This window comes from Acomys minous (genome assembly GCF_964271855.1).
Source record: "Acomys minous genome assembly, chromosome: 13".
NCBI lineage: Eukaryota > Metazoa > Chordata > Mammalia > Rodentia > Muridae > Acomys > Acomys minous.
Genome location: NC_140495.1, coordinates 12,813,142 through 12,838,954, shown reverse-complemented (window position 1 = coordinate 12,838,954; position 25,813 = coordinate 12,813,142). Strand labels below are relative to the sequence as shown.

The 25,813-nt window shown below is 48.9% G+C and overlaps 2 protein-coding genes and 1 long non-coding RNA gene across 4 annotated transcripts in view; 2 read left to right on the top strand and 1 right to left on the bottom strand.

The window, feature by feature from the left end:
* Position 1: 1 nt before the first annotated feature.
* RTP3 (receptor transporter protein 3) lies at positions 2-5,594 on the bottom strand. The gene is made up of 2 exons (XM_084753252.1): positions 4,704-5,594; positions 2-2,451 (listed from the first exon to the last, which is right to left on the bottom strand). The coding sequence occupies exons 1-2, from the start codon at positions 4,856-4,858 to the stop codon at positions 1,029-1,031; spliced, it is 1,578 nt and encodes a 525-aa protein (XP_084609378.1). The 5' UTR covers positions 4,859-5,594; the 3' UTR covers positions 2-1,028.
* LOC311581203 lies at positions 1,753-11,760 on the top strand. 2 transcript variants are annotated; one of them, XR_014773694.1, is made up of 4 exons: positions 1,753-1,849; positions 2,386-2,596; positions 3,261-3,557; positions 11,608-11,760. It is a non-coding gene; the product is annotated as an uncharacterized lncRNA (long non-coding RNA). The 2 variants fall into 2 exon arrangements; XR_014773695.1 differs by lacking the exon at positions 11,608-11,760 and having other exon boundaries at positions 3,261-4,682.
* Positions 11,761-12,920: 1,160 nt separating this feature from the next.
* LTF (lactotransferrin) overlaps positions 12,921-25,813 on the top strand; it is a 42,016-nt gene continuing 29,123 nt past the window's right edge. The window contains exon 1 of the mRNA XM_084754238.1: positions 12,921-13,094. The gene's annotated coding sequence lies outside the window, so the exon portion shown is untranslated. The remainder of the gene's footprint in view (positions 13,095-25,813) is intronic.

The following is a 25,813-nucleotide window of genomic DNA, read 5'->3' as shown; positions in this document are numbered from 1 at the left end:
CTCTCTCTCTCTCTCTCTCTCTCTCTCTCTCTCTCTCTCTCTCTCTCTCTCTCTCACACACACACACACACACACACACACACACACACACACACACACACACACCCCTCTGTGGTGCATTGTTTGGGAACCTAGGTGTTCACTTACTGCTTCTGTCTCAAACCCTCCCCAGACTGACAGTGGAGGGAGGGTCTATGCAAAACTTGCTGAGGAGATCACAGGTTGAAGACTTCCCAATGGTTCTGAATCCTCAACCCTCAACACTTTAGACTCTGTTCTTTTTACATTCTTTTATGATAGATCAAAACTGTATTTTTTTTTTAATGTAATCAAGTGAGAGTCACATAAGAAAACTATCTACTGCACATTGTGGCTCATATCTTGAGATTTATGCATTTGGGAGGCCAAAGCAGGAGGATTGCTCTAAGCCTGAAGCTAGCCTAGATTACCTAGTGAGTTCCAGACCAACTCCCGACTACATTTTGAGACCTCAAACCTGACCTAATGTGCCACCATGGGGAAAAAACAAAGAAAAGAAAATTAACCATTTAAAAAAAAAAGATGTATTTATTTGTGTATATGAGCACTCTATTGTATGTGTGCCTGCATGACAGAAGAGGGCATCAGACCTCATTACTGATGGTTGTGAGCCACCATGTGGGTGCTGGGAACCGAACTCAGGACCTGTGCAGGAGCAGCCAGTGCTCTCAACCACAGAGCCATCTACCCAGCCTGAGAGAAATTAACCATTTTATGAAGGAAAGCTCAGCGGTTTTTGGTGTCCTGATAGTGCTGAAGGACCACCACCATTTCCACCAAATTCCCAAACGTTTTCATCACCCTTCACAAACCCCACATTGCTTAACCGGTGGCTTTGTATTTTCCCCTTTCTCCAGTCCTGGGAGCCACCTCTGGGCTCTACTGGTTTTATTGATATTTCACATAAAGAGGATTATACAATGTGTGACGTTTTGGGGGATGTTGCAACTCTTCTTTGTTTTTCTACTCAGCATTATTTTTCTCAAGGCTCATAGGCCATATCGTATTACAAGTATCACAACAATAACAACAAATATTAGAAAGACAAAGCGCCGACAGCATGGACTCTCTGACATGCAGTTACAGAATTCCTTGCAGCACTCACCCCAGCACTTGCAGCAGCCCTCACAGCAATCTCCACAGCACTTGCAGCAGCCCTCACAGCAATCTCCACAGCACTTGCAGCAGCCCTCACAGCAAGCTTTGCAGTAGAAAGACTCACTTTGTGGGTGGCTGTGGCTGCTTATCTCTACTTGGCAAGTGGTGTTTGCGGGTGAGCGCCAAGAACTGTGACCAGCATATGAGGAGGAAGTGGGCATGGCTAATGAGGAAGGAGGTGGGGCAAACGAGGAGGAAGGGGGTGGGGCAAACGAGGAGGAATGGGGCAATGCCTTGGACCTGGGCTTCTTCTTTGCTACCTCTGCTGCTCTGCTGCTCTTGATGGGATAAGGCGTATCAGTGACATATTTGGGGGTAGGTGAGCTTACTAGTAACCACGGTTGGGTTGTCACTATTGGAACAGTTGATGGTTTGGAGGTGTGGCTAACCTTGGGGTCATCTTTGGTAGGGTGACTGGCTTTGGGGTTCACTGCTGATACTTGGGGCTTTTTTACGTTAGAGGAAGATAGAACATATGAGGAAGTAGGTGGGACAAATGAGGAGGAAGGAGGTGCGACAAATGAGTAGGAAGGGGGTGGGGCAAACGAGGAGGAATGGGGCAATGCCTTGGACCTGGGGTGGTTCTTTGCTACCTCTGCTGCTCTGCTGCTCTTGGTGGGATAAGGCGTATCAGTGACATATCTGGGCGTAGGTGAGCTTACTAGTGACAGTGACGATGGTTGGGTTGTCACTATTGGAACAGTTGATGGTCTGGAGGTGTGGCTAACCTTGGGGTCATCTTTGGTAGGGTGACTGGCTTTGGGGTTCCCTTCTGATGCTTGGAGCCTTTCCACCTTAGAGGAGGGCTGTGAGGAAGGCATGTTGCTGCAAGTGGCAGTGACCTTAGCCTCCCTAGTTGACTTAGAGGTGGGAGACAAAAGGGGTGCCGGTGGTTTTGAGGTTGGGCCCAAGCCACTCTGAGCACAAAAGCCCTGCAGACATGCCTCACAGTTATTGCTGTCATGTGGTCCTTCAAGGCTGGTGTCCCCAAGCAAAGGAACATTGTCCATTTGCTTAAACTCTTCTTTATAGCACTTCTTCAGGATCCGGAAGATCAGGTTGTTTAAGATCCTTGAGATGTTGTCCCATGTGAACTCCGGAGCTGCAAATGGAGGATCTGGGCACCGACTGCATCTCTGAGCAAAGGCCCTCATCTTCACGCGTCCCTTGCCTTTCTTCTCACACCAGTGCATGTGGAAGACCACCAGGACTCGGCCAGAGGCCCAACTGCGACAACACGTGGGACAATGGAACCTGTGGAGGGGAGAGCCGGAGTTCCAGCCAAGCTGTGGGCAGGTGCCAGAGGGAGAAGGCATCTCTCACCAGCGGTGAGAGAAATGAACAACCTCCTTTCTTTCACCTGCACTGTATCACCAACATGCCCTGTGATCATCAGCAGGTACCTACTGTGCGAACAGAAAATCACAAACCGTCTGACTCAGAAGGAACCTAGGGCATTTTATAAAGCCTGCGGGTACATCTCAGAGGCAAGGCACCCATTGGGAACTGACTCATCATGCCCCAGGACTTAGGGCTTGAAAGGCAGGACTGGAGCTCTGGTAACTGGGCCCCAACCCATTGTTTCTTTTAAAAAAAAAAATTTTTTTTTTTTTTTCGAGACAAGGTCTCTGTGTGTAGCCTTGGCTGTCCTGGATTCACTTTGTAGACCAGGCTGGCCTTGAAATCACAGTGATCTGCCTGCCTCTGCCTCCCGAGTGCTGGGATTAAAGGCGTGCGCCCCCATGCCTGGCTTGTTCAAATATCAATGTAAATGCATTCAAGGCTATACAGGCAACAGCCCCCAAGGACCTTGTGCTGAAATCAACAGGTGGATAAAAGTCAGTGCTGGGTAAGCCACCAAACAGATCAGGAGAGAGCTGCAGTCTCCTGCCTGCACAGGCAGCTTGCCTGCTTTTGGTTACTGGGGGTCCGATGCAATTGGATCCCCAGAGATCACGGCCTCCGGCTCTCTCTCCTCTTGTCATCTCTCTCCCCTAAAAGTCATTCTTTTTCTTACACACGCCAGAGAATTTCCCATTATTCCCCAAATTGCTTGCCTCCAGCAGGGCGCAGAATGATACCGCCTCAGCAGAGACCAGCTTTTCTTTCAACACTTGCCGGGAACAGTGAAGAAGCAATGTGTGTTATCAAGCGCATCGTGCAAAGCCAGAAGACCGCACTGTGACACAGACATTTGCTGCTCATCAAATAGCCCACGTACTGCCTCTCGATTCAGTCAGGTTGGGGCCAGGGGACCTGCTGGCCGCCGGGACTTCAGCTACAGATCTACTCTTCCCAAGGCTGGGAGCCCTCTTCCTCAGCCTAGGTGACCTTGGGAGCCATTGTTCAGCTAAATCCTGGTGGGTTTGTTGTTGTTGTTAATGTTTTTTTTTTTCCACAGTGGTTGACCCTAACTTTGCTTGAGACAGAGGCTTCTGCAGTGTGAGGACGGGGGTTGGGGAGGGAGACTGGGCAGGGTGAGTTAGCTCTCAGGCTGGTTCTAGGCACAGAACCTAGGAGTTTGTGTGTGCTAAGTCAATGTGCTATTGAGCTCCAGACCCAGCCCCTCTTTTCTACGTTTTGGATCTTAGCCTGCCCTCTTGGAGCAGATGCGGGGATGAATTTAGGCGGCAGCTCTGAGCCCCAGAAAATGCGCTGGCTGGGAGTTACTTTGGCTCAGTCTTGCTCACAGGCCTGGGCTGTCCTGAACAGCGTCTCAGCACTTTAGCTTTACTGCGTGACAGGCCAGAGTGCCAGATTCTTGAATAAACAGACTAAGGCTTTGTTCTGGAGTGTCCCAGGACATCACGTGGCTGGAAAAGGTCCACTCCCCTCACGGACGGCAGCAGGCGTGACAGCCCACAGGCCACTACCCTCTGTGCCCTTCTACCTCCAACCCTAGGCCTTGGGGGGCACCTACTTTCTCTCCTGGAAAAGAGAGGATGAAATGTTGGGTGGCCCTGAAAGTTCCATTTAAGAAAGAATTTGTCGCTGGGCGTGGTGGCGCATGCCTGTAATCCCAGCACTGGGGAGGCACAGGCAGGCGGATCGCTGTGAGTTCGAGGCTAGCCTGGCCTACAAAGTGAGTCCAGGACAGCCAAGGCTAACACAGAGAGACCTTGTCTCGAAAATCAAAAAAAAAAAAAAAAAAAAAAAAAAGAAAGAAAGAATTTGTCAGCTCATAATAAGGAAGGGCATGAGTGCTGTGAGCTGCTTTAGGGCCACACATTTCTGCCCCATCTCAGAGGGAGTCTCTTTAATGTGAATCTGTCTCGTCCCAGAGCTCCAAAAAGAGGGACTCTTTCAAAGCTGGGAGCAAATGCAGAGCCCCTTGAATAAATGACTGTCTCTCCCCGCCCCACATCCTCCTCACGCCCCACCTCCCAGCCTGAATTCTTAGTCTCTCAGGAATTTTCTCCTGTGTCCTTCAGTGTGCAAGTCTAGAGAGACGAGAAGACAGAGGCGTAAGAAACAAGCCAGGACTTTCCCACCGTGCCCCCTCTCACCTGGCAAAGGCCTTTTGCTGGTACTGTGTCCATCCTTGCTTCAGAACATTGGGAGAAAGGTCTTTGTCGGGTGTGAGGGTCCATGTGTGCCAGGGTTTCACCTCTTGGATCAGCTCCTGGAACACGTGTTGCCATACCTCTGTGTCTTCGTCCATCAGGGTTGCAGTGGCCTGCCCAGGCTGGGGCCAGGGCCTTGTCTGCCAGGGCAGGGTCTTCTGGTCCCGGACAGACCTGTGTGGCAAGAGGTGAGTTGTCCACTGCAGAGAGCGAGGGTTCAGGCTGGTAATCCCTGTGCAGACTTGAATTGGGACTGCAGTTCAGGTCCCCTCTGTCCCAGGGACAAAGGTCGGTTGAGTCTGTTCCCAAGTTCAGAGGTCGGCAGTGGACAAACAGAAGAAGCCGCAAAACTTGGAGCTTTGGTTTTTATGTCTCAATATGCCAGTGAGGAAGACAGCACTGGAGTCCAAATCAGGAACAAGCCGCCTCTGGCACCGATCCCCTCGAGTGGCGGAGGCCACACTAGCCTTTTCGGGTTCTAACATTTGAAAATCTTCATCTACTGAGCTGCCGAGCTGCTTGGGGCGAAAGGGGCCTCCCTGAGACTCCCACACTCTGTGAAGCAAGTCCTCATTCTCACCTTGTTCCTCGGGAGGATGCTGATCGGCAGACACCCAGCGATTCTGAGTGTCTACACCCCCCAAGACTCCATCTGCACATGCGCAGATATGGTGGGGTTTCCTATTATCCCGTCGGCCATTGACCTATCACCCTGAAAGCCCCTTAGCTTGGAAGAAAGGAAGGAAGCAAGGGGGAGGGGCTTCCTGTGACGTTTGGAAACAAAATTTCCCCCAGCTTCCCTTCACTGCCTCTGTGCCAAATCACAGCCACCTCGCGGCCAGACTCAGACCACGGTGGGCTCTTTCTTCCTGCCCTCGTTCAGTTTCTCAGCATTATTTTCTCAGTTATAAATTAACTACATTTGGGGAGATGGTTTCGTTTCTCCTTTCTGCCCCCCTTCCCTTTCAACCTTCCACTGCGCTGTGCCCATTTCAGCCTTCAACAGACAGGAGTTCTCCTTTGCGCTCAGTGGTGCCGTCCGTGTTCTGCACCTTTTTAGGCTTTTTCATAGAGGTCTCACGGTGTAAGACAACCCTTAGGGCTGCTGCTGACATGCTCCCAGGAGAAAGAAGGCCACCGTGTTTTTAATATAGAAAACGCAAGCGTTAGGGGAGCTTTGTTCGTGTCCCAGTTATAGTGTTGGCTGTGGACTCAGTGTTAGAAGAGTCAATAGCTGAGCCAGGCAGTGGAGGCAGAGGCAGGCGAATCGCTGTGAGTTCGAGGCCAGCCTGGTTTACAGAGTGAGCCCAGGACAGCCAAGGCTACATAGAGAAACCCTGTCTCAAGAAACAAAAAACAAAAACAAACAAAAAAAAAGTCAACTGAATACAGAGTAAAACAAAGGTTTAAAGCTAGGCTTGCATTAGCCTTTCCCTGGAAAACGGGCAGATGTCACAAGGATGACACAAGGGCTCTCATTGAGCAGGTGGCAATGGCTCTGTATTCAAGACAACATTTAGGGCCTTTGTGCACAGTGAGACTCAGCTCTGCCTTCCTTTGCCCACCTCGTGGCTCCTTTCCTCTCTTGCACTATAGAGGAGAGTTGAGTTGCTGGAACTAAACGCCCCCCTCTCTCCAGTTTTTGTTTAGAAAGTTACTAAAGCCTAGCTCAGCCAGGCAGCAGTCCTACATCCTGCAGGGTCCCCAGTGTCCCCCAAGACCAAAGTCCAAAGCTCTCGTCTTCCGGCAGCCCAGTCTTCTGAGCCCGTGGTTAGCAATGTGGACCTTTTCCAAGTGGCTTGAATTGTGACAGCCGACATGAGGCGTCTACCTGTGAATGTGTGTGGACAACATGAGTGTTTTCAGACGTGATCGAGGACCGGAGATAAGGCCTGCCGTGGAAGATACAGAATTTCCATGGCTATCAGGACACAATCCAGCCACAGGTGAAAGGCTGAGCTGCTTGTCACTCACAACCCAATCTAGATTAGGATGCCAGGTGAGCCCACGCAGGGTGCCCAGGGACAAAGGACAGCTAAGCGTAGCTGTAGCGCACAGCTTACCTGGGACAGTGGCACGAGGGTACCTGGGGTTGCATTAGCCTCTCCCGGGAAAAATGGGTGGCTGTCTAGACACCCCCATGTAGGGCAACAACCACAGGCCGAAGTAACCCTAGTTTAGCATGAGTTTATTGGGGTCACTTGCGGAAACATGGCTGAGGGAGGGCTAACAGGAGCCTGAGCAACCCCATAATTAATAAGTCGCTGAAAAATCTGACCTCAGCAGGGGTGACAGCTCCTCCATAGCTGAAGAGATGGCGCCCCCTTCCTTGCTTAATTTCCATCTCCTATGTACTATGTCACCCCCTCAGGTCATGCGTAGTTGGGGAAGAATTTTGCGCACCTGGGAGGGAACACAGACAGGAGTGGCTGGAATCTCCCACGAGGGTCTAATCTTTCCGAGTATGGGGGAGTGTCGGTCACAGTTGCTCCTATTAACGGCGATGGGTGTTGCCCTGGGAAATTGAAGTTTTTACAGCACTAGGCTTCCCGTGAACAGGCTCATTCGAACACTTTTGAGGGTTCTGCAGCATTGGGGTTATACTTCATTTGCCTTTAAATGTCTTGTACTGGGGATTGAGGCTGTCAGGGGCACGTGTACAGGGGTTCACAGTGTGGTGGGCGAGGAATGGTTGGAGTATAGACATGGCCGGATGTTGAAGACGAAAAACTGGCCAGGCCCTGGGCTAGGAACTCAAAGCTGCCTTGAGACACATTAGGCAAAACCGGATTACAAGACGGTTCTTGACTTACATAAGGTCCAAATCCAACAGCGGGCACCTTTACAACAGAGGCAGAGGGAGGTGTGACACAGAAGCACAGGAGAAGGCCTTTTGGGGACAGAAGCGGAGACTAGAGTTAGATTGTCACACACAAATGTCTGGAACCTAAGGAGGCAAGAGAAGTTTCTCCCTAAGGCCTCTGCATGGACGGAGGGATTGCAGACAGCCTGATTCTGTACTTCCGGCTTGCAGAACCGCGAGGATACATTTTTTATTGTCTTAAGTCATCTGGTTTGTGGTCTAGTTGTGACAGGTGACAGGAGCAATCGATACGGGCTCTCACACTCTATTTTATAAGGGATCATTTGTGTTTCATATTATTAAGAATTGTGCCCATTACACATCGTGATGGCTCAGCCTGGGCACCTGCCAAAGATCTGTTTGTTCTAAGTTAACCTTTGACTTGGCACTTCGGGAGGGACTCAAACAAAGCTCAGCGGCCTTGGGAGTGTATGAACACAGCTGCACAGAAAGAGATAGTAGTGCGGGAGATGTGTGGAGACCACAAGGAGGTAAAGGGGACCAGAGCCTCAGAGCCAGTTGACCCCTGCTGTAGAACTGATGATAAAGTCTGTTAGCTGGCGATGTGGGCATGGCAGGTCTAAGGGTGATGACCCTTTGCCGGATTGGATTGCCGGCTCTCGGTTTTCTGTTTATATTTGCATGGCAGCCCTATCACTGCAGAGATTCTCCTGCCTCTTCCCTGGGGGGTGGTCTGTGCTCTGCAGGCTCCTGTGTGAGTCAACAAGACATGATCAGGCAGTAGGTGGCCTGCGGGTTCCCAACACCTGCAAGCGTGCCTTCCTTCCAGAAGAGGGCAGGAGATCTCACTACAGATGGTTGTGAGCCACCATGTGGTTGCTGGGAACTGAACGCAGGACTTCTGGAAGAGCAGCCAGTGGTGCTCTTAACCTTTGAGACATCTCTCCGGCCCTTCACTCGGGTCTCTTAATCCATGTAGAGAGGCAGCAAAAACAACAACAACAACAACAACAACAAACCAAACCAAAAACCAAACAACAACAAAAAACCGGGGTCCACCATCTACAGCAGCGGTTTGCAACTTGTGGGTCGCCTAAGACCATTGGAAAACACAGGTATTTATATTACAATTCATAACAGTAGCAAAATTACAGTTGCGAAAGCTTATGGTTGGGAGTCAGCGCAACGTGAGGAACCATATTAAAGCTGGATCGTTAGGATGGCTGAGAACCACAGAGTTCTTTACGCTGAGACGTCCCCCTCTGAACTCCACGGCCGCTATCAACACTGCCCTCTCCTGGTCTACACTGGGAACTGCAGGAGCGCCTGTATAAGTGTTGCAGCACCGAAGGACGGCTTCCCCCAACGGAAGCCGTACAGTTCTGCTCCAAGAAGTTTCCTCGAAATCAGGAGGCAAGAAACACCACAGAGTCACACCACGCAGCAAAACTCACACAAGAGATTTATTGGGAGGAAAAAACCCAAGAGGGTGGCTGCTGCTGCTCAGGAGAGAAGCAGCAGGGAACCCAGCAGAAGGCGGCCCTTACGTAGAATTTCTTGGCGTGGGGGTGGGGGCTTTTCAGGGTTGTCTGGAAGTGGAGGGATTATGTTGCCTAATTTTTGAAGCTCAGTGATTGTTGGGTTTTCATCACCCTTTTTATCCTACAACCTGTTCCTCTCCAAGTTTCTTTAGTGCCCTCTACCGAGAAAGCTTAACAAGCTGTTCGCTGTAGTTTCACAAACACCAGCCACTTCAGTTCCAGGAGATCCCACCTCCAAGGACACCAGGAATGTACGTGATGCACAGACATACACTGAAGCAAACACTTATACACATTCAAACAAACAAACAAACAAACAAACAAAACACCTTTAAATGCTTTTATTGGCATATGTTAATTATACATAATAATTTATTTCATTATATTTTCATACATGGGAGGGGCGGTCACTTTTTCACTCTCCTTAGTTGTGTACCCTCTGCTGAGGCCACCAGGTTCCAACAGATAACTTCAAGCTCACAGCCACACGGGTGGTCCTGGGTAGCATAGGTGAGTCACGAAACAAAACAGGGAGACATGAACTCATGAGAGAGATTTGTGGGGGGGAAGGAAGGTGGACAGTGGTGTCCTCCTTGGGGCTGGAGAGATGGCTCAGAGGTTAAGATCACTGACTGTTCATCCAGAGGTCCTGAGTTCAATTCCCAGCAACCACATGGTGGCTCATAACCATCTATAATGTGATCTAATGCCCTTTTCTGTCATGCAGGCAAGCATTGTATACCGTGTGTGTGTGTGTGTGTGTGTGTGTGTGTGTGTGTGTGTGTGGTGTCCTGATGACATTAGCACTGTTCACGGATTGTGGTTGGGAGCTTGGAGCATATGCACCTCACCAATGGCTACAGGCCTGCAGAGCATGTCCAGAAAGGAGATATTCTAAACAGAGTGTGTCCTCCTCCCTTTGGCTGTCAGGCCACTGAAATAGGAATATTGAGCAGCTAAATTAACATACTTGTGGCTCTTAGCTTTTGGCTTGTCTTTTCTGTGGAATTTAACACTGGTTTAGGAGAGGTAGAGAAAAATTAGGAGTTTTTCTCTTCCTAGTTTGGACAAACTATTTGCAAATCCATTTTCCTTTATCAATCCTGTTTCCCAAAATTGCTTTTAAAATCTAAGGAAACGGGCTGGAGAGGTGGCTCAGAGCTTAAGAGTACTTGCTGTTCTTCCAAAGGTCCTGAGTTCAATTCCCAGCAACCACACGGTGGCTCACAACCATCTATAATGAGACCTGGTGCTTCCCTCTGGCCTGCAGTCATTACATGCAGGAGAATATTGTATATATAATCAATAAATAAATCTTTAAAAAAAATCTAAGGAAACACCAGGTGGTGGTGGCTCATGCCTTTAATGCCAGGACTATATATATATGTGTGTGTGTGTGTGTGTGTTTACATATACGTACATATGTATGTGCATATACATATGTGTGTATACATATATACACACACACACACATGCACACACACGTATATATCAGGTTTGGCAGCAAGCGCCTTCACTCATGGCCAGCATAGATGTATAATTTAGTATATACACATATATTCCTTTTCTCTGTCTGCTGAGAGAAACATGAGTAGAGGACAGGAGCCTGGAGGGTGCTGCTCAAACATAAACACTTGGGTTCAGCTCCCAGAATCCATGTAACATTGGGGCTGGAGAGATCACTCAGGAGTTAAGAGGCTCTTCCAGAGGTACCTGGGTTCAATTCCCAGCACCCATGTGGCAGCTCACAGCTGACTGGAACTCCAGCCCCAGGGGATCTGACACCCTCTTCTGGTTTCCCTGGACACCAGGCCCACATGGGCTACACAGACACTTATACACCTAAAAATAAAATAAAACAAAATAAAAAAAAGCCAAGTGCAGCAGGGCCCGTCTGTAACCCCAGGGCTGGGGAAACCCAAACAGGCAGAAGCCTGAAGCTCATTGGCCAATCAGCTTAACCTAATGGACAAGCTCCACGGCCAGCAGTGACCCTGTTTCAAACAATCAGATGGAAGAGGGAGGGGACCAAGGAACACAGTGGAAGTCAGCTTCTGGCCTCTACATCCATGTGCACGTATGTACACACACACCTGCACATACAAGCACAAGCACACCCATTAACAAGTAACACACACACACACACCGAAGAAACAGCATTCCAAATAACATATCTGATATCCCTTCTAAGAGGTGAGCCTTGGGTTAGCCCCTACCTCTTTCCTTCCGTGTGGGCTAGCCTCACTTCATAGTGAGTTCCAGGACAGCCATGGCTGTGCAGAGAGATCCCATCTCAAAACAAACAAACGAAGGGATAGAGTACAGAACCAAAAAAAAAAAAAAAAGGGGGGGGGGAAGCCCAATGATGAAGGCTGCATCTCCTACATAGGAGGCACACACCCTCTGATAAGATGTTAAGTGGGAGGGGCTACATCTCTGTGGTTGTCTTTCCTGAAACCTCCCATCTCTGTCTGATTGGCAGATAAACAGAAGACAAATCCTTTACTGGTCTGGAGAGAATTCCCAAAGATGGCTGACGTCATGAGCCATAGCGAACCACGCAGCACACGGAGAGGACTTTGTCGACAGAACACTGGAATGCGGTGTGGCTTGCTGGACGCCATCCTAGAACAGAAAGGGGATTTTAATGGAAAAATTGATGCAATCCAAATAAAGCCTGGAGTTTAGTTTAGTAGCCAGCATGCTTAAAAAAAACTCTTTTGCCGAGCATGGTGGCGCAGGCCTTTAATCTCAGCACTCAGGAGGCAGAGGCAGGTGGATTGTTGTGAGTTCAAGGCCAGCCTGGTCTACAAAGTGAGTCCAGGACAGCCAAGGCTACACAGAGAAACCCTGTCTTGAAAAACCAACAAAACAGCCGGGCATGGTGGCGCACACCTTTAATCCCAGCACTCGGGAGGCAGAGGCGGGCGGATCGCTGAGAGTTCGAGGCCAGCCTGTCTACAAAGTGAGTCCAGGACAGCCAAGGCTAACACAGAGAGACCCTGTCTCAAAAAACAAAACAAAACAAAACAAAAAAAAAAAAAAAAAAGAAAAACCAACAAAACAAAACTTTTAAAAGATTTATTATTTTTACTTTCTGCATATAAATGTTTTACCTGCAGGTGTGTCTCTGTACCACCTGTGTGCCCATCACCTCCAGGTGGTGCTGAGTGCCACGTGGATCCTCTGCAGGAACAAGTGCTCTTCACCACTCCAGCCCACGGCTTGTTTCGTTTTAACCAGTAGATCTTAGTAACAGGTCTTTTGGAGATTCCAGGATGAGTGAATGTATGGGGGACCTCCTAATTAACTTTGCAATGTTTCTGGAAAACTATGCCAGAACCAAATGTTTGCTTTAAACACTAGTGTTTGCAGCTGAGTGTGGCGGCACACACCTTTGATTCCAGTCCTCAGGAGGCAGGATCAGGCCAATCTCTCTGAGTTTGAGGCCAGCCAGAGCTACAAGGTGAGACTTTGTCTCAATAAGCAAACAAAACAAAACAAAACCCAAACCCGGGTGTTTGAGAGCTGAGGAGCTGGCTTTCCTGAACATAAGTCTCTGTAAATTGAGAGAAATAGTCGCTGTGGGTGGGGGGGGGGGTGTCTCACCAAGTCAACAGGTAACAGCTGCGCGCATGGTGCCATCAGTGGGAAGAGCAACGGGAACACAGAGGTTACAATCTCTCACCTCTAGAGGGCGCCTTGGTCCTGCCCATGGGGCTGAGATGGGCTCCCTCGTTCCCCTGGCGAACTTGGCAGGACTTGTGGCTATTGGCTTAGAAGTTACCCTCATCACCGAGCCGTCCCTAGGGCCTTTCAGTTCGTGATTCTAGGTCTGGGGCAAGGCGAGCTCGCCGTGAGAAGCCAAGCCCTGACATTCCTTTCCTTCCAAAGCTGGTTCCGATTTCTTCGTCTCATCTTTCTGGTTTCTCCAACTCAGGATGGTCACAGGCCTTAGAAGAGTCTGAGGCAAGTTCTCGGGGGTGGGGGGTGGGGGTGGGGAGAACGACGTTGGCTCTTGCGGGTCCTCATCCTGTATTCTTTCCAAGGGAAGGGCACGAGTGGTCAGGTGACTTTCTGAAATCGTTTCTGCTGCACTTCATTCTGTGACCTCGGTTCTCTCTCTGGGTGAAGCGAGTGTGTCGTGTAGGCCAAGGAAGCTCCTCACACAGGTGGGCCACAGCCCAGGCCCTGATCGGCCTCAGCAGCCAGGCCAGGCCTAGGTGGTGGGCCCGGCTATGCCTTGGTTTCTATAACTGACAGGTGGGAGCTATAGTCAGTGTCCCACCACCTGCCAGCATTACCTGAGCAAAGCCTGAGCCCCGAGCCTTACAACACAACACTGTGGGTATGCCTAAGGACCTGCAGGCCACAGTGGAGCCAGCCAACGTGAGCAGGCTCTGTGAAGATGAGGGCTTTGGCAAGGGGAGAGTTTGCTTTGAGGCTTCTAGGGCTGAGGCACGTGCTGCTGTGCAGCTGTGAGGAAGCCTGCCGTTTTTCTCTAGGGGCCATGCTGGGCCCTCTCCCTGTCCCTTCCTCCCTAGCCTGACCTCAGTGACCCCAGCGGTGCTGGGACTGGTGTTAAGGGAGCACATTGTCGGCCCTTGATGCTAGCAGCTGTGAGCACGATGGCTTGACGTTGCCGCTACAGGGGTGGTTCTTTTTCACTGGTCTCCCTGAGGCCTCAGGAGAGCCTCCCACATACATAGTGGGCCTGAGGAGGACAAGGTCTGGGGTCCAGCCAGTGTGTGTGTGTGTGTGTGTGTGTGTGTGTGTGTGTGGTGTAGTGTGTGAGTGTGAGTGTGCATGTGGTATGTGTGTGGTGTGTGGTGTGTGTGTGTGTGTGTGATGTATGTGTTATGGGATGGTATGGGAGTATGTGTGTGCGTGTCACTCCTCAGGAGCCATGTACCTTAGTTTTTGCATGCTGTGTGTCTGGCTTTTCAACATGGCAAGCACCAGCGATAACAAGCACATCTTATTTCCAGCCACTCGCCTCAGAGCCTCCTAGCCAGGCAGTCCCCTGAGCTCTTGACTACTAAGTTTCCCGGTTCCCAGAGCTCCGGCGTGGACTCCGGACTGTGTCCTGGCTGTCCCACACTTCAGACACTTTCCTTCTGGGAAGAAGAGAGACTCATTTCTCTAGTCAACATGCAGAGGCTAGCTATGCCACCGGACTGCTGGCTCCAGAGACCCGAGAGAAAAGATTGCCAGGCAGGGGATATCACTCAGGGGCCAGGCTTGTGAATCCTGTGACCCTTTGGGAAAGTGGACATCTGTGCCCAGGGCAATAATGAGGAGGTATAAGAAGAGACTGACTGGGTGGCCTCAGCTCTCAGCAGGCACCGAGCATGTTTGACTTTTATTTTTCTTCATTTATTCCTCCCCTGGGGGCCTTTGATGTTCTTGCCTTATCAAGCGCAGCTAATTTTGACCAGTGACTGCACTGGCAGCATAGCATGCTGCGGCCCCAGATCAGAGGGGCTGAGTTCTAGGACGGGAGGAGGGCGGAACATTCTGGGCTCTTCCTGGCGCTGCCTCCTCAGCAGAGACACACGGGTTTTCAGGATGGGGGCGTGGAGAGGAGAGCACCATCCGGCTTGGGTGGCTTTGTACCTCGCTTGCAGCCTAGATGAGATTACGGCGATGGTCACAGGACTTCCTTCTTGGGGAGGCTGAGAGAGAAGGCTCTTACGAGGCAAGGCTCAGAGGGTGCTCTCCCAAACATCCTTGTTCCTTCTCTGCTTCCTTCTCTCTCAGGCTCCCATCCCGTGGTGACTTGGCTGGCCACAGACATTGGGTGCCCCTCCCGCTGTTCCTTCACCTGCCATCCCTTCCCTCTTTAGCCGTCAGCAAGCTTGGCATTGGAGGGAAGGGCTCCCGTATCAGGGAAAGCTTTGTGGGTTCCAGAAGGCGAGGGGACACGAGGAGAGGAGAGTTCCTGAGGCAGAGGTCTTCCCTCTGCTGACCTTTTCAAGCAAATCCTTATATCCTTGTGCGCTAAACATCTAAAACCACATCAACATTCCTATTGATAGATGAATGACCACAGACTGAGCAATAGTTATGCAATAATCTCCCAAGTCAAGAAAAACAGACACGAACAAAGCAAAACAGCATCATTACCAGCCCCCAGCTCGACTTCTGCCCACCCCTGTCAATCGGTTTCCTGCTTCTCCTTCCCAGGGACGTGGTGTTAAAGGAGCCAGGAGTCTGCAAAACTGTGCCCCTTTGACCTTCCCTCACTTGCATTCCTGTGGCTTCTGAGGCTCCTGAATTTATTGTATCTGTATGGTGGGAAAAATATGCAATTGTTTATCTGTTCCTAGTTCAGTGGCCTCCTGTGCTGTGTTGGTAGTTGGCAATCAGCCAGAGTGGGGAGTTTTCACACCACAGGAATCGGCAAATGCTACAAATTGATTGGTTTTTTTTTTCATTGACTATCTGGTGTTGTATTTCAGAAAGCAATGGAGCAAATAACAGGGCTTAAATTTCTAAGTGTGCCATTTCTTTATTTGTGCCATGGTGAAATGACAAAAATGTGTTGTGTGACTCAGGAGAGACTCTCTTCAGGGCAAGCCATGTGTCCAGTGAGTGATGTTCTGATGTGTGTGCACTTGTTCTTAAAATACAAATTTTGAGTCAGGTGGTAGTGGTGAACGCCTTTAATCCCAGAACTCTGGAGGCAGAGGCAGGTGAATCTCTTGAGTTTGAGGCCAGCCTGGTCTATAGAGAAACCCTGTCTTGAAGCAAAACAAAACAAAACAACAACAACAACAAAAATAATTTAAAAATGCATTTAAATCAGCCCTTTCATTGAATTTTTATTTTATTTCATTTATTCATTTATTTGCTTGGTTGATTTTTTTTTTTTTTTTGAGACGGTTTTTCTCTGTTGTGACAGAGCCTGGCTATCCAGGAATTCACTCTGTAGACCAGGCTGTCTTCGAACTCACACACCTCTGACTGCATCTGCCTCCAAGTGCTGGGTTTAAAATCATATATCACTGTGCCCAGCTGTTGTTTTTTGAGATAGGATCTCATTATGTAGCCCGGGTTAGCCTAGAATTCATGATTCCTGCCTCAACCTCCACTACATTACAAGCAAACACTACCATACTCAGCTAAAACAATACTATTAAAATTAAATTATGAGTGGCTTAATAAGAATCTACCAGTCAGGGCTGGAGAGATGGCTCAGAGGTTAAGGGCACTGACTGCTCCTCCAGAGGTCCTGAGTTCAATTCCCAGAAACCACATGGTGGCTCACAACCATCTATAATGAGATCTGGTGCCCTCTTCTGGCCTGCACGTGTACATGCAGGCAGTGTACTGAATAGATAATAATAAATAAATGAATCTTTAAAAAAAAAAAAAACCTACCAGTCGGCAGGGCAGTGATGGCACACAACTTTAATCCCAGCACTCGAGAGGCAGAGGCAGGAGGATCCCTGGGTTCAAATGCAGCCTGGTCTACAGAGTGAGTTCCAGGAAAACCAGGGTGCATGGAGAAACCCTGTCTTGAAAAACAAAACAAAAGAACCTAGCAGCCAACCACTGCTCACAGCATAGCCACCCCTCTCCCCACTCACTGCATCTTTTGTGAGGTTTCATGCAAACAGGCTCTTTCTAGTTCATTTATGGACTGGGACAGATTTTAGTAGTTCACACAACAGGTGGCTTTTTCCCCCCTGTGGTAGTTTTCCTTTCTGTTTCAGGTTTCCTGGTATCTGCAGCCTTTTCCCCCAAAGGCTTCTCCTCTTGACATCTAACTCTCCACAGGCTTCTTGCTTGTAGCTTCCTTGCATGCAACCCCCTCACCTGATTTGTTTTCCAGCCTCAGGTAGCCTTGTGTCCTGCGCGTAGTCTTTGCCTGCGGACTGAGCTTCGACAGGATTCCCAGGTGGCTCTGCGGATCCTTATTCTGTACTCTAAGGAGGAGAGGTGCTTGGAGGCCTCTTTGCATCTCCTGGCTTCTCTTTCCTTTTCTTGGTTTTTCGAGACAAGGTCTCTCTGCATAGCCTTGGCTGTCCCAGACTCACTTTGTAGACCAGGCTGGCCTCGAACTCACAGAGATCCGCCTGCCTCTGCCTCCCAGAGTACTGGGATTAAAGGCATGCACCACCACGCTGGCTTGGGCTTCTGAGGGTTCTGCTAAGGCCTCATTCTCATCTTGTGTACGGGAGGGTTGCAGTTTACTCTCGAGGGAAGCAGCCTCAGATGCTCAGCTTGCTTCTCCAAAGCAGAGAACTGCCAGAAAGTTTCGGACGGCCTTGGTACCGCTGTCATTATTACAGACTGTGCAGAGCCCCTGTGCTGGACCAGAGGGTAGTTTCTCATTTTGTCCTTTCCAGCTGTCATGCAACGAGAGGCGGGGCCCTCTTGGTGTTATCTTAAGCAGCAGCACAACCCCTTTGGTCTTCTTGTGACCTTCATCTCCAACCCACCAAGGGCAGTTCAGAAACTTTCTCAGCACCATGACCTTTTGACATGACCAAAGCTGGTGATGTAGAGACAGCCACAGCAGAGTCCATGGCACGTCGCTTTAGGCTTACGTTCACTTTGTGTTGTCAAAGACGGCAGATTTTTTCTTAAGGAAAGCATGCAGCCTACCAGACACATATTTCCAAAGGTTCCCTGGCCAGAAGAGTGAGTTCCACCACTGCAGACTTTAAGAACTTGAGCCACACCTCTGCCAGCCCCTTAGGACTCAGCATTGGTCAGAGGACCTTCTAATTCACTGATGGCGACGGCATAGGGCTGTCTGTTTTGTTGGTGGTGGTTGTTTATGAGACAGGGCTTGGGTGGCCTGTGCAGCAAAGGAGAACTTTGAGCTTATGATCCTTCTGCCTCTACTTCTGAGTGCTGAGATTCAAGGCACCTGCACACACCCAGTTTCTGTTGTTGCTGGGCTTTGTGCACGCTAGACAAGAACAGTTGCAATGGGGCCACATCTCTAGCCCCGTTGGTGAGTTTCATCTTATTTCTGATGTATGTGACTGTATGTGCTCATGCGTGTATATGTATACCAGTGTGCCTTGTGTGTGTGAAGGCCAGAAGTCAACCTTGCATGGTATTTTCCAGGAGATGGCCACCTTGGTTTTTGAGACAGGTCTCTCACTGGGACCTGTGACTTGCTTGCTTAGGCTGGCTAGCCACGAAGTCCTAGAAATCTGTCTGTCCCCTTAGATCTGGGGAGCACAAACATGGTCCACATGCTCAGAAGCTTGTTTGTTTGTTTGTTGTTTTCATCAGTTTCTTATCATCAAGCCAACTGTGCTATCTACTCAGGGTGCCATTGTCAAAGTTCTAAAACACTTCGGCTGTACTTTGTATCCCATCTCACAATCAGCAGTTGGGAATCAGGGTGACAGTTAACAGAAAAACATTCTACGAGTGTGCTCCTTGCAGAGATGTGGCCCCAGCAGGTTAGCAGTTTCCGAAGAGAGAGGTCATAAAGTGCCCTTACCCATCTCCAGGAGGGGACTGGACTGAGATGGCCCTGAAGGTTGGTGTGGGGGAAAAGGAACATCAGATACTACTCCAGGGACAGCTGTGAGCATCATCAGGACAGGACAGGGCAGGACAGGACAGGATAGTGAAGCCCATTAATAAAAAATGGGCACTGCCACTGGCAAATGAGTCCCGCTGCTCAGGGCATCAGTGTTCTGCTCCAGCCTGCAGTAGGACCCTAAGAATTAGTAAGCATGCTGAGACTGAGACTGGCCGGCCTTAAGAGCCTTGGGCTATGTGCCAGAAGACTTATTTCCCAGTCGTGATAGTGTGGACTCACAGACAAATCTACTCCTGTGTACATCCTTTCTCTAGAGTTGTCAGTGCCAGAGGCTGAGCTCTGACAGCCCTAAGAAGCAAGTCTCTCTCACTCTTCCTCAATAGGCCAATGAAAGTGACAACAGTGAAAAGCAGAAAGCAGAGATTCAGTTAGTGTGGCCACATCAGGACAAGGAACAGGGAGGTCCAGGGACTCCCTGTTGTAGTTTTGTTTGTTTGTTTCTTTCTTTCCTGTGGTAAGATACTCCAGTGAAACACAGTTGAAGGGTTTGTTTCTGCTTACAATTCCAGGTCATAGTTCATTGTTCTGGGGAGGTCAAGATAGCTAGTGCATGGTCAAAAGTAGAAAGAAATGGAAACATGTATGTTCACTTGCTTGCTCGTGCCCAACTCAATGGTTGGGACTCCCTACCTAGGGAATGACGCCACCCATAGTGGGCTGGGTAGTCTTACATAAGTTATCTCAATTAAGACAAACCCATTCCACAGACATGCCCACAAGCCACTCCAATGTAGGGATTGCAGACGATGGCTCATCGAGACTCTTCCCAGGTGATTCTAGGCTATGTCAAGCTGACAGTTAAAGCTAAAATCTCCTTCCTCAAACCCATCTTCAGGGTCCTGATATGAAGTTCAAATTCAAACAGAAGGCAAGAGCCGTCCTGGCCAAGGTATGGTCTTGCCCAGCAGCACCTGTCTCAGTTCCAATTTCTCATGAAAGATGCTCTGAGAAGCTGTCGGAATTATATGAAATCTCTTGCTGAGACGCAAGTCTCTCTCTGGTACCAGGCAGAGGCACCAGGTTTCAGTTCCAGTATGGGATCCTGGGGAAAGTTCTACATTCTGGGTTGGGTTGGGGTCATTGTTCCAGTGGTCTGACAGCCAAAGGGAGACTTATAAGACTCACTTTAAAATATCTTTATTCTGCCAGGATGCTAATAGCATGGCTTCTGTTTCAACTTTTCTATAAATTACAACACTGCAGGGCTGGAGAGATGGCTCAGAGGTTAAGAGCACTGGCTGCTCTTCTGAAGGTCCTGAGTTCAATTCCTAGCAACCACATGATGGCTCACAACCATCCATAATGAGATCGGGTGCCCTCTTCTGGCATTCAGGGGTACATGCAGACACAATACCATATACATAATAAGTAAATCTTAACAACAACAACAACAACAACAACAACAACAACAACAACAACACTGCCCTAGGCAAGGCAGGGACAGACTTGAAGTCTCTCTCCTCTCCCCATTTCTGGCCATGGGCAAATCAATTGCCTCATCTATGTCTGCTTCTGGGCTTCTTAGTAATATGGCAATCAAAGTTTTGTTTCATGCTCCAATGCTCAGGCCTGTTCTTTTGTTCACTGACACCTGCAGACAGTGCAGAGCGCCCTGTAGAACAATGATGAAAAGCCTTCTAAGACCTGTGCATAAAGCCTTCTAAGATTCCTTGCAGCCAGGATGTCAGTTTCCTCCATATCTTCTTACATAAACAATAACCACTCACAAGCTTGGCTCGTGAAATCCCCAGAGGCAAGCTCATTGCCAGATTTGGCCCACAAGGAGAAAAGCCACAGCCAGGATCTGAGTCTACATTGCAAGGAAGGGACCGTGCACAGAAAAGGAGGTGAGCCACAAAGGAGGTGGAGCTTAAGACTTAAGTGGGACGTCGACCACACATGCTATTCCCACAGGCATGGTGGCTGTAGTCAGTAAGGTCAGAGTTGATGTGAGAGCCATCCGCGGACATGATACAGACTGCCTGTGACCACCCATCCTATATAAATAGGCTTCTGCTTTGTTCTAGAGAGAAAGGGGACCCTTGGTTGAAAGAGGATTCAGCTACAGTTTCAGATTTCTCCTTTGGCTTCTTTCTGTGTGTATGTGTGCATCGCGTACATGTAGAGGCCAAAGGTCAACCTCAACTGTCACTCGTCAGGTGCTGTCCACCTCGCTCTTTGAGGCACAGTCTCTCACCAAACCTAGGGTTAATTCAGTCTGCCGTTGAGCTCCACAGATCCTCTTGTCTCTGCCTCCCCAGGGCTGGGATCACAGTGTGCCAGCATGCCCGGTGCTGGGGATCAAACTAGGTCCTAATGTTCACACTGGAGGTACTTTACCACCTGAGCTTTCCTCCCAGCCTCTTTTCTCATTGACTTCTAAGGTGTTAAGGTCTATCGGTCTGTGTCCGGAATGGAACTTCTGGTCGACCTCTTCTCCAATCTGTCAATCATATCTCGTTGTCTTCACTTCAGTCAGTGCAACTCTAATCCTTTCAGTTTCACAGGCCAAACACCATGCCGCCTCTTCTTCATACCCCACATTCCTTTCTAATGTAAGCAAGTCCCACAGACTCCACTTTAAAAAAAAATATATCTCGCAATGGAGCTGGAAAGATGGCTCAGAGGTTAAGAGCATTGTCTGTTCTTCCAGGCATCCTGAGTTCAATTCCCAGCAACCACGGGGTGGCTCATAACCACCTATGATGAGATTTACTGTCCTCTTCTGGCAGGCAGGAACACATGCAGGGACAATGTTGTATACATCATAAATATACATCTTTGAGACGAATCAAGACAAAAATATGTCTAGCATTCAGATTGTCCCACCACCTCTCCACTGCCACGTCCTAGTGTAAAACCCTTCTTTTTTTTTCTTCTCAGATTGTTGCCTAAACTTCTACAGTTGTCTCTCTGTTCCCTTTTGACTCTCCTCTGAGACCATTCTGTGACAATTCTCATCTTTTTCAGAGTAAAAGCAGAAGGTGTCCCACTTACACACGTGGTTTCGTGCGTACTGACACCTATAATCTTCCACTCGGTCCCTTGGCTCCTTTGTGAGGTTGTTGGAAGATGCCCGGTGGGCAATGTAGGAGGTTTCCTCCCTGGTGAGGAGCAGGCTGCTGAAGGTAGGAGGCGACAGCCCTCCCTGCTCTACATTCAGGCGTCATCCCTTACACCTCTTCTGTTGCTGTGGGGGAAGGGATGTCCTCTTCATCACCTGTGGTGGGAAGTGTATGCTTTCTTGTCTGTTGCCCTTGAAGGCAGGAGCTGTGTCTGACTCACGGTGGTGCCCCAATACCTGTCGGAGACCTGCCTCACTTACTTATTCATCTGGTGTATCATGTGTGTTCATGTGTGGGCTGGTGCATTTATGTGGCATGTGGAGGCTAGAGGTCGGCCTCAGATGTTGTTTCCCAGACACTGTCCACTTTATTTTTGGAGACAATGTTTTTTAATCTTTCACTGGTCTGGAGCTTGCCAAGTAGGCCAGGCTGGCCAGCCAGTGAGTCCACCTGTCTCCGTCTCCCCAGTGCTGTGATTGCAAACATGCTGCCATGCAGACTCTTTCTTCTTTCCGGATGGATCTGGAGATTGAACTCAGGTCTCCATGCTCGCAAGGCCAGCGCCTTACCGACTGAGCCGTCTCATCAGACTAAGATGCTTTTCATGGAAGAGTACCCCGGCCCCTCGGCGTGCAAGTCAGGGAGCCCAAAGAGAGCAGCACAGGACAGGTTGCCTCTTCTGGTCTTAAAGACACCATTTGCAAAATAGATCAAAGGCAATATTCTTCTCTGGAGAGTCTTGGATTGTTATTGGTTAAGTTACTTCAGAGGAATTAACCTCAAGACATAATATTTCCAAATATCCTGGAAATTGCTCACTTTCTTGACCCTTTCCTCTGTGTCCAAATAGGCACCAGGTTCTGCTTTCCCTACCAAGTCCCCAACCAGTTCCTCATTGTGCAGGCCACTTCCTTCCCTCTGGCTTCCACGTGGCTTCAGCAAGGGTCTCCTTCCACAACGAATCAAGTGGGCCTGCCTGGCATTTTCATAGCAACTGCTTTCGGGATTGTGACCCATCTGGAGCCCGTGGGAAGCGGACCTCTTTGTAGATCCTTGGGCCTTTACATGGTCTGATTCACAGCAGAGCTCAGAAACATCTAGAAACAATTATCATGGGTAATGAGTATCTGCTGAGGTTTCAAAATACTGTTTGCTTTTATGCTGAACTCTGTGAGTCACTCACTAAAAATGTTCATTGACCCAGGCGTGGTGGTGCACGCCTTTAATCCCAGCACTCAGGAGGCAGAGGCAGGCAGATCTCTATGAGTTCAAGGCCAGCCTGTCTAGGACAGCCAAGGGTACACAGAGAAACCCCGTCTTGGAAAAAAAAAAATGCATTGAGAGTCCAGCTGTCGTCTTGGACATAGTCAGTGGCCTGTCCTTTTGGGATACTTGGGATTTTCCTTCAGATATAACAGTCGGAATCATGTAGCTCTCAGATAACACAGCACTGACTGGTAGCCTGGGAAGTCATGGTGAAGGGTAGCCAGGTCTTGGGGGAGGAGAAAAGCTTAGGAATTGTATGATTAGATGTTTGTTCTTGGACCTGCAGAGGGGTCTGTGGAGTTTTTATTTCCTGGAGTAGCATTCTATGCCATTATAAACCGAGGGGTGTGGACTCTGAGAACGGACTCCAACCCTCTGCAAGAACAGTCCAGGCAGTGTGTGCTGCACTGGGGAAGCCTCTGAAACATCAATGCTGTCACCGAAACAAAGTCTACATGGAGAGAGGCCTCAGGCACCCACAGTCCAGTGAAAGCTGGCGTTCAGCTGTCCTCTCAGATATGGTTCTTAAACAACCAATCAGCATGTGTTTCCTGAAGCCTCGCTGGCTTCACAGACAGCAGGGTGCCATGCATCAGCACGGGATGACTTAAAATGGGAGTGCAAACATAAGATGATCTTGCTTACGGAATACTGAGTTTTCATAAAATAGTGAGGGAGTGAAGGAGACCAGACACAAGTCCAAAAATAAAGCCACTGAAGATGTGGACTATAGCCCCGAAGACCTTTAATAGTTCTTACACATCTAGTATACTTCTTGCTACTAAACATAAAAGGAAAAACCCCAAAGAAGTAGTTTAAGAAATTTTTGTAAACAGCACTTAGTAAAATTTACCCCAGTAAAGCTGCTTTATAGTCTGGTTTCAACAACAGCAGCAGCAGCAACAACAACAAAATATCCATTGAGCAGACCCATAGTCTGAGTGCTGTTCTAGCACATTCACATTTGCTTCATTAAATCCTAACTACTCCTGTCACTGACCCTGTGTGTGTGTGTGTGTGTGTGTGTGTGTGTGTGTGTGTGTATATATATATATATATATACACATATATGTTTGTATATAATATATAATATATACATGTATATAATATATATGTGAACAATTTAAGAGATAGAGGCCACGAATTTGAGAGAGAGCTAGGGAGGTACATGGGAAGGGTTGAAGAAGGAAAAGAGGAAATACTATAATTTATTCATTTATTGTTTTGGTTTTTTGGGACAGGGTCTCTCTGTGTAGCCTTGGCTATCCTAGATTTGCTTTGTAGACCAGGCTGGCCTCAAACTCACAACGATCTGCCTGCCTCTGCCTCCAAAGTGCTGGGATCAAAGGCGTGCGCCACCACCCCTGGCCTATAATTTATATATTTAAATATATTTTAATTTCAAAACTAAAAAATTACACATTATTGACCCAGACCTAGAAGGTAAGCTGAGAATCAGTATTCGTCTCTCTCTGTGACCTGTTGCCTCATGACCCTGCCAACCCTGTCTTTCCTGCCATGATGGACTGAGCCCAAGTAAAGTCTTCCTTAAGTTGCTTTGGTCACACACTTTGTCAGAGCCATGAGAAAAGCCACCAGCACCTACTGGTCCCTCAGTACAACTTTATGGAGTTGGGTACAGTGGCACGTGGCACAGTGGCACACCCACTCACTGTGCAGTTTGTTTCTCCTGGTGCAGTGGGCACAACAGTTTTCAGCACAGAGAGGGCTGTTGGTCTAAAGGAGGAGACAGGAGGCTGTTCCTCAAGGACCAATCGGAAGAGAGTAAGGGAGGGTCTTGTATCTTCCAGGAGGAGCTGCACTGGAGGAGGCAGGGGCCAGGGAGAATTGTCAGAAGCTGAGGCAGGAGGCCCGGCTATCTCACAACCACGGAGTGGAAAGGAAGAAAGAGGAAGAATTGGGGTGCCCTTGAACCCCATGCACATACTTGATGGGCAGAGAGAAGGGGTTAGTGCAAACACAGGCTTAGCCTGGAATCTGAGGTCACAGGACCAGCCCTGCCTAACTAGAGAGAAGAGGCCTGAGGGAGAGGCAGGGGCTGAAGAGAGGGAGAAGGAGGACGGACAAGTAGAGAGCTCTTTGTTTGCAAATAGGAAAACATTTGGCAACAGTTATTTGTTCAGAGCCATTGCTTTCCTGGTCTCTCCCATCCCCAACACCTTCAGCTTCCTCAGCCTCGCTGACGACATATGCTACAGCACACGCTGCTGGAGAAGTCAGCTCTCTTTGGAAGACGGCCATCCAGTCAGTTAGCCTTTGAGTCTTTTCCAAGGTCGTTTGCAAGTTAGTCTGTTGTGGACAAAGACTTTGGTCAGGAGTCAGGTTTACTCAGTTGGGAGAAAAACCTGAGATGCTCTGTTGGGTATGGTGGCTACGTGGACCTTAGGCCTGGAGAGGGAGAGGCAGGAAGATTATCATTTTACGGTCATCTTTATCAACAGAGTGGGTTTGAGGCTAGCATGGACTACATAAGATTCTGTCTAATTAAGACAAAAAAAAAAAAAAAAAAAAAAAAAAGGAAAGAAAAGGAAAGAGGGTCTTTTGTGTCAGTGGATGAGATCTCAAGGTCAGGGTCAAGATTGGGAGGAAGTCTGTCTTGGTGCTTCAGCCTCTTCCACAGGTCAGCTCCTCTTCAACTCTGTGGAGATGTGAGACTTTCTTGAAGCTGTTTCAGGGTGGGATGCTCATGGGATGCTGAGGTTGGGAGAACCAATGTGCTGCCTGTCCATCTCTTTCTCATCCTTGCTATGAGTTAGAGTTAC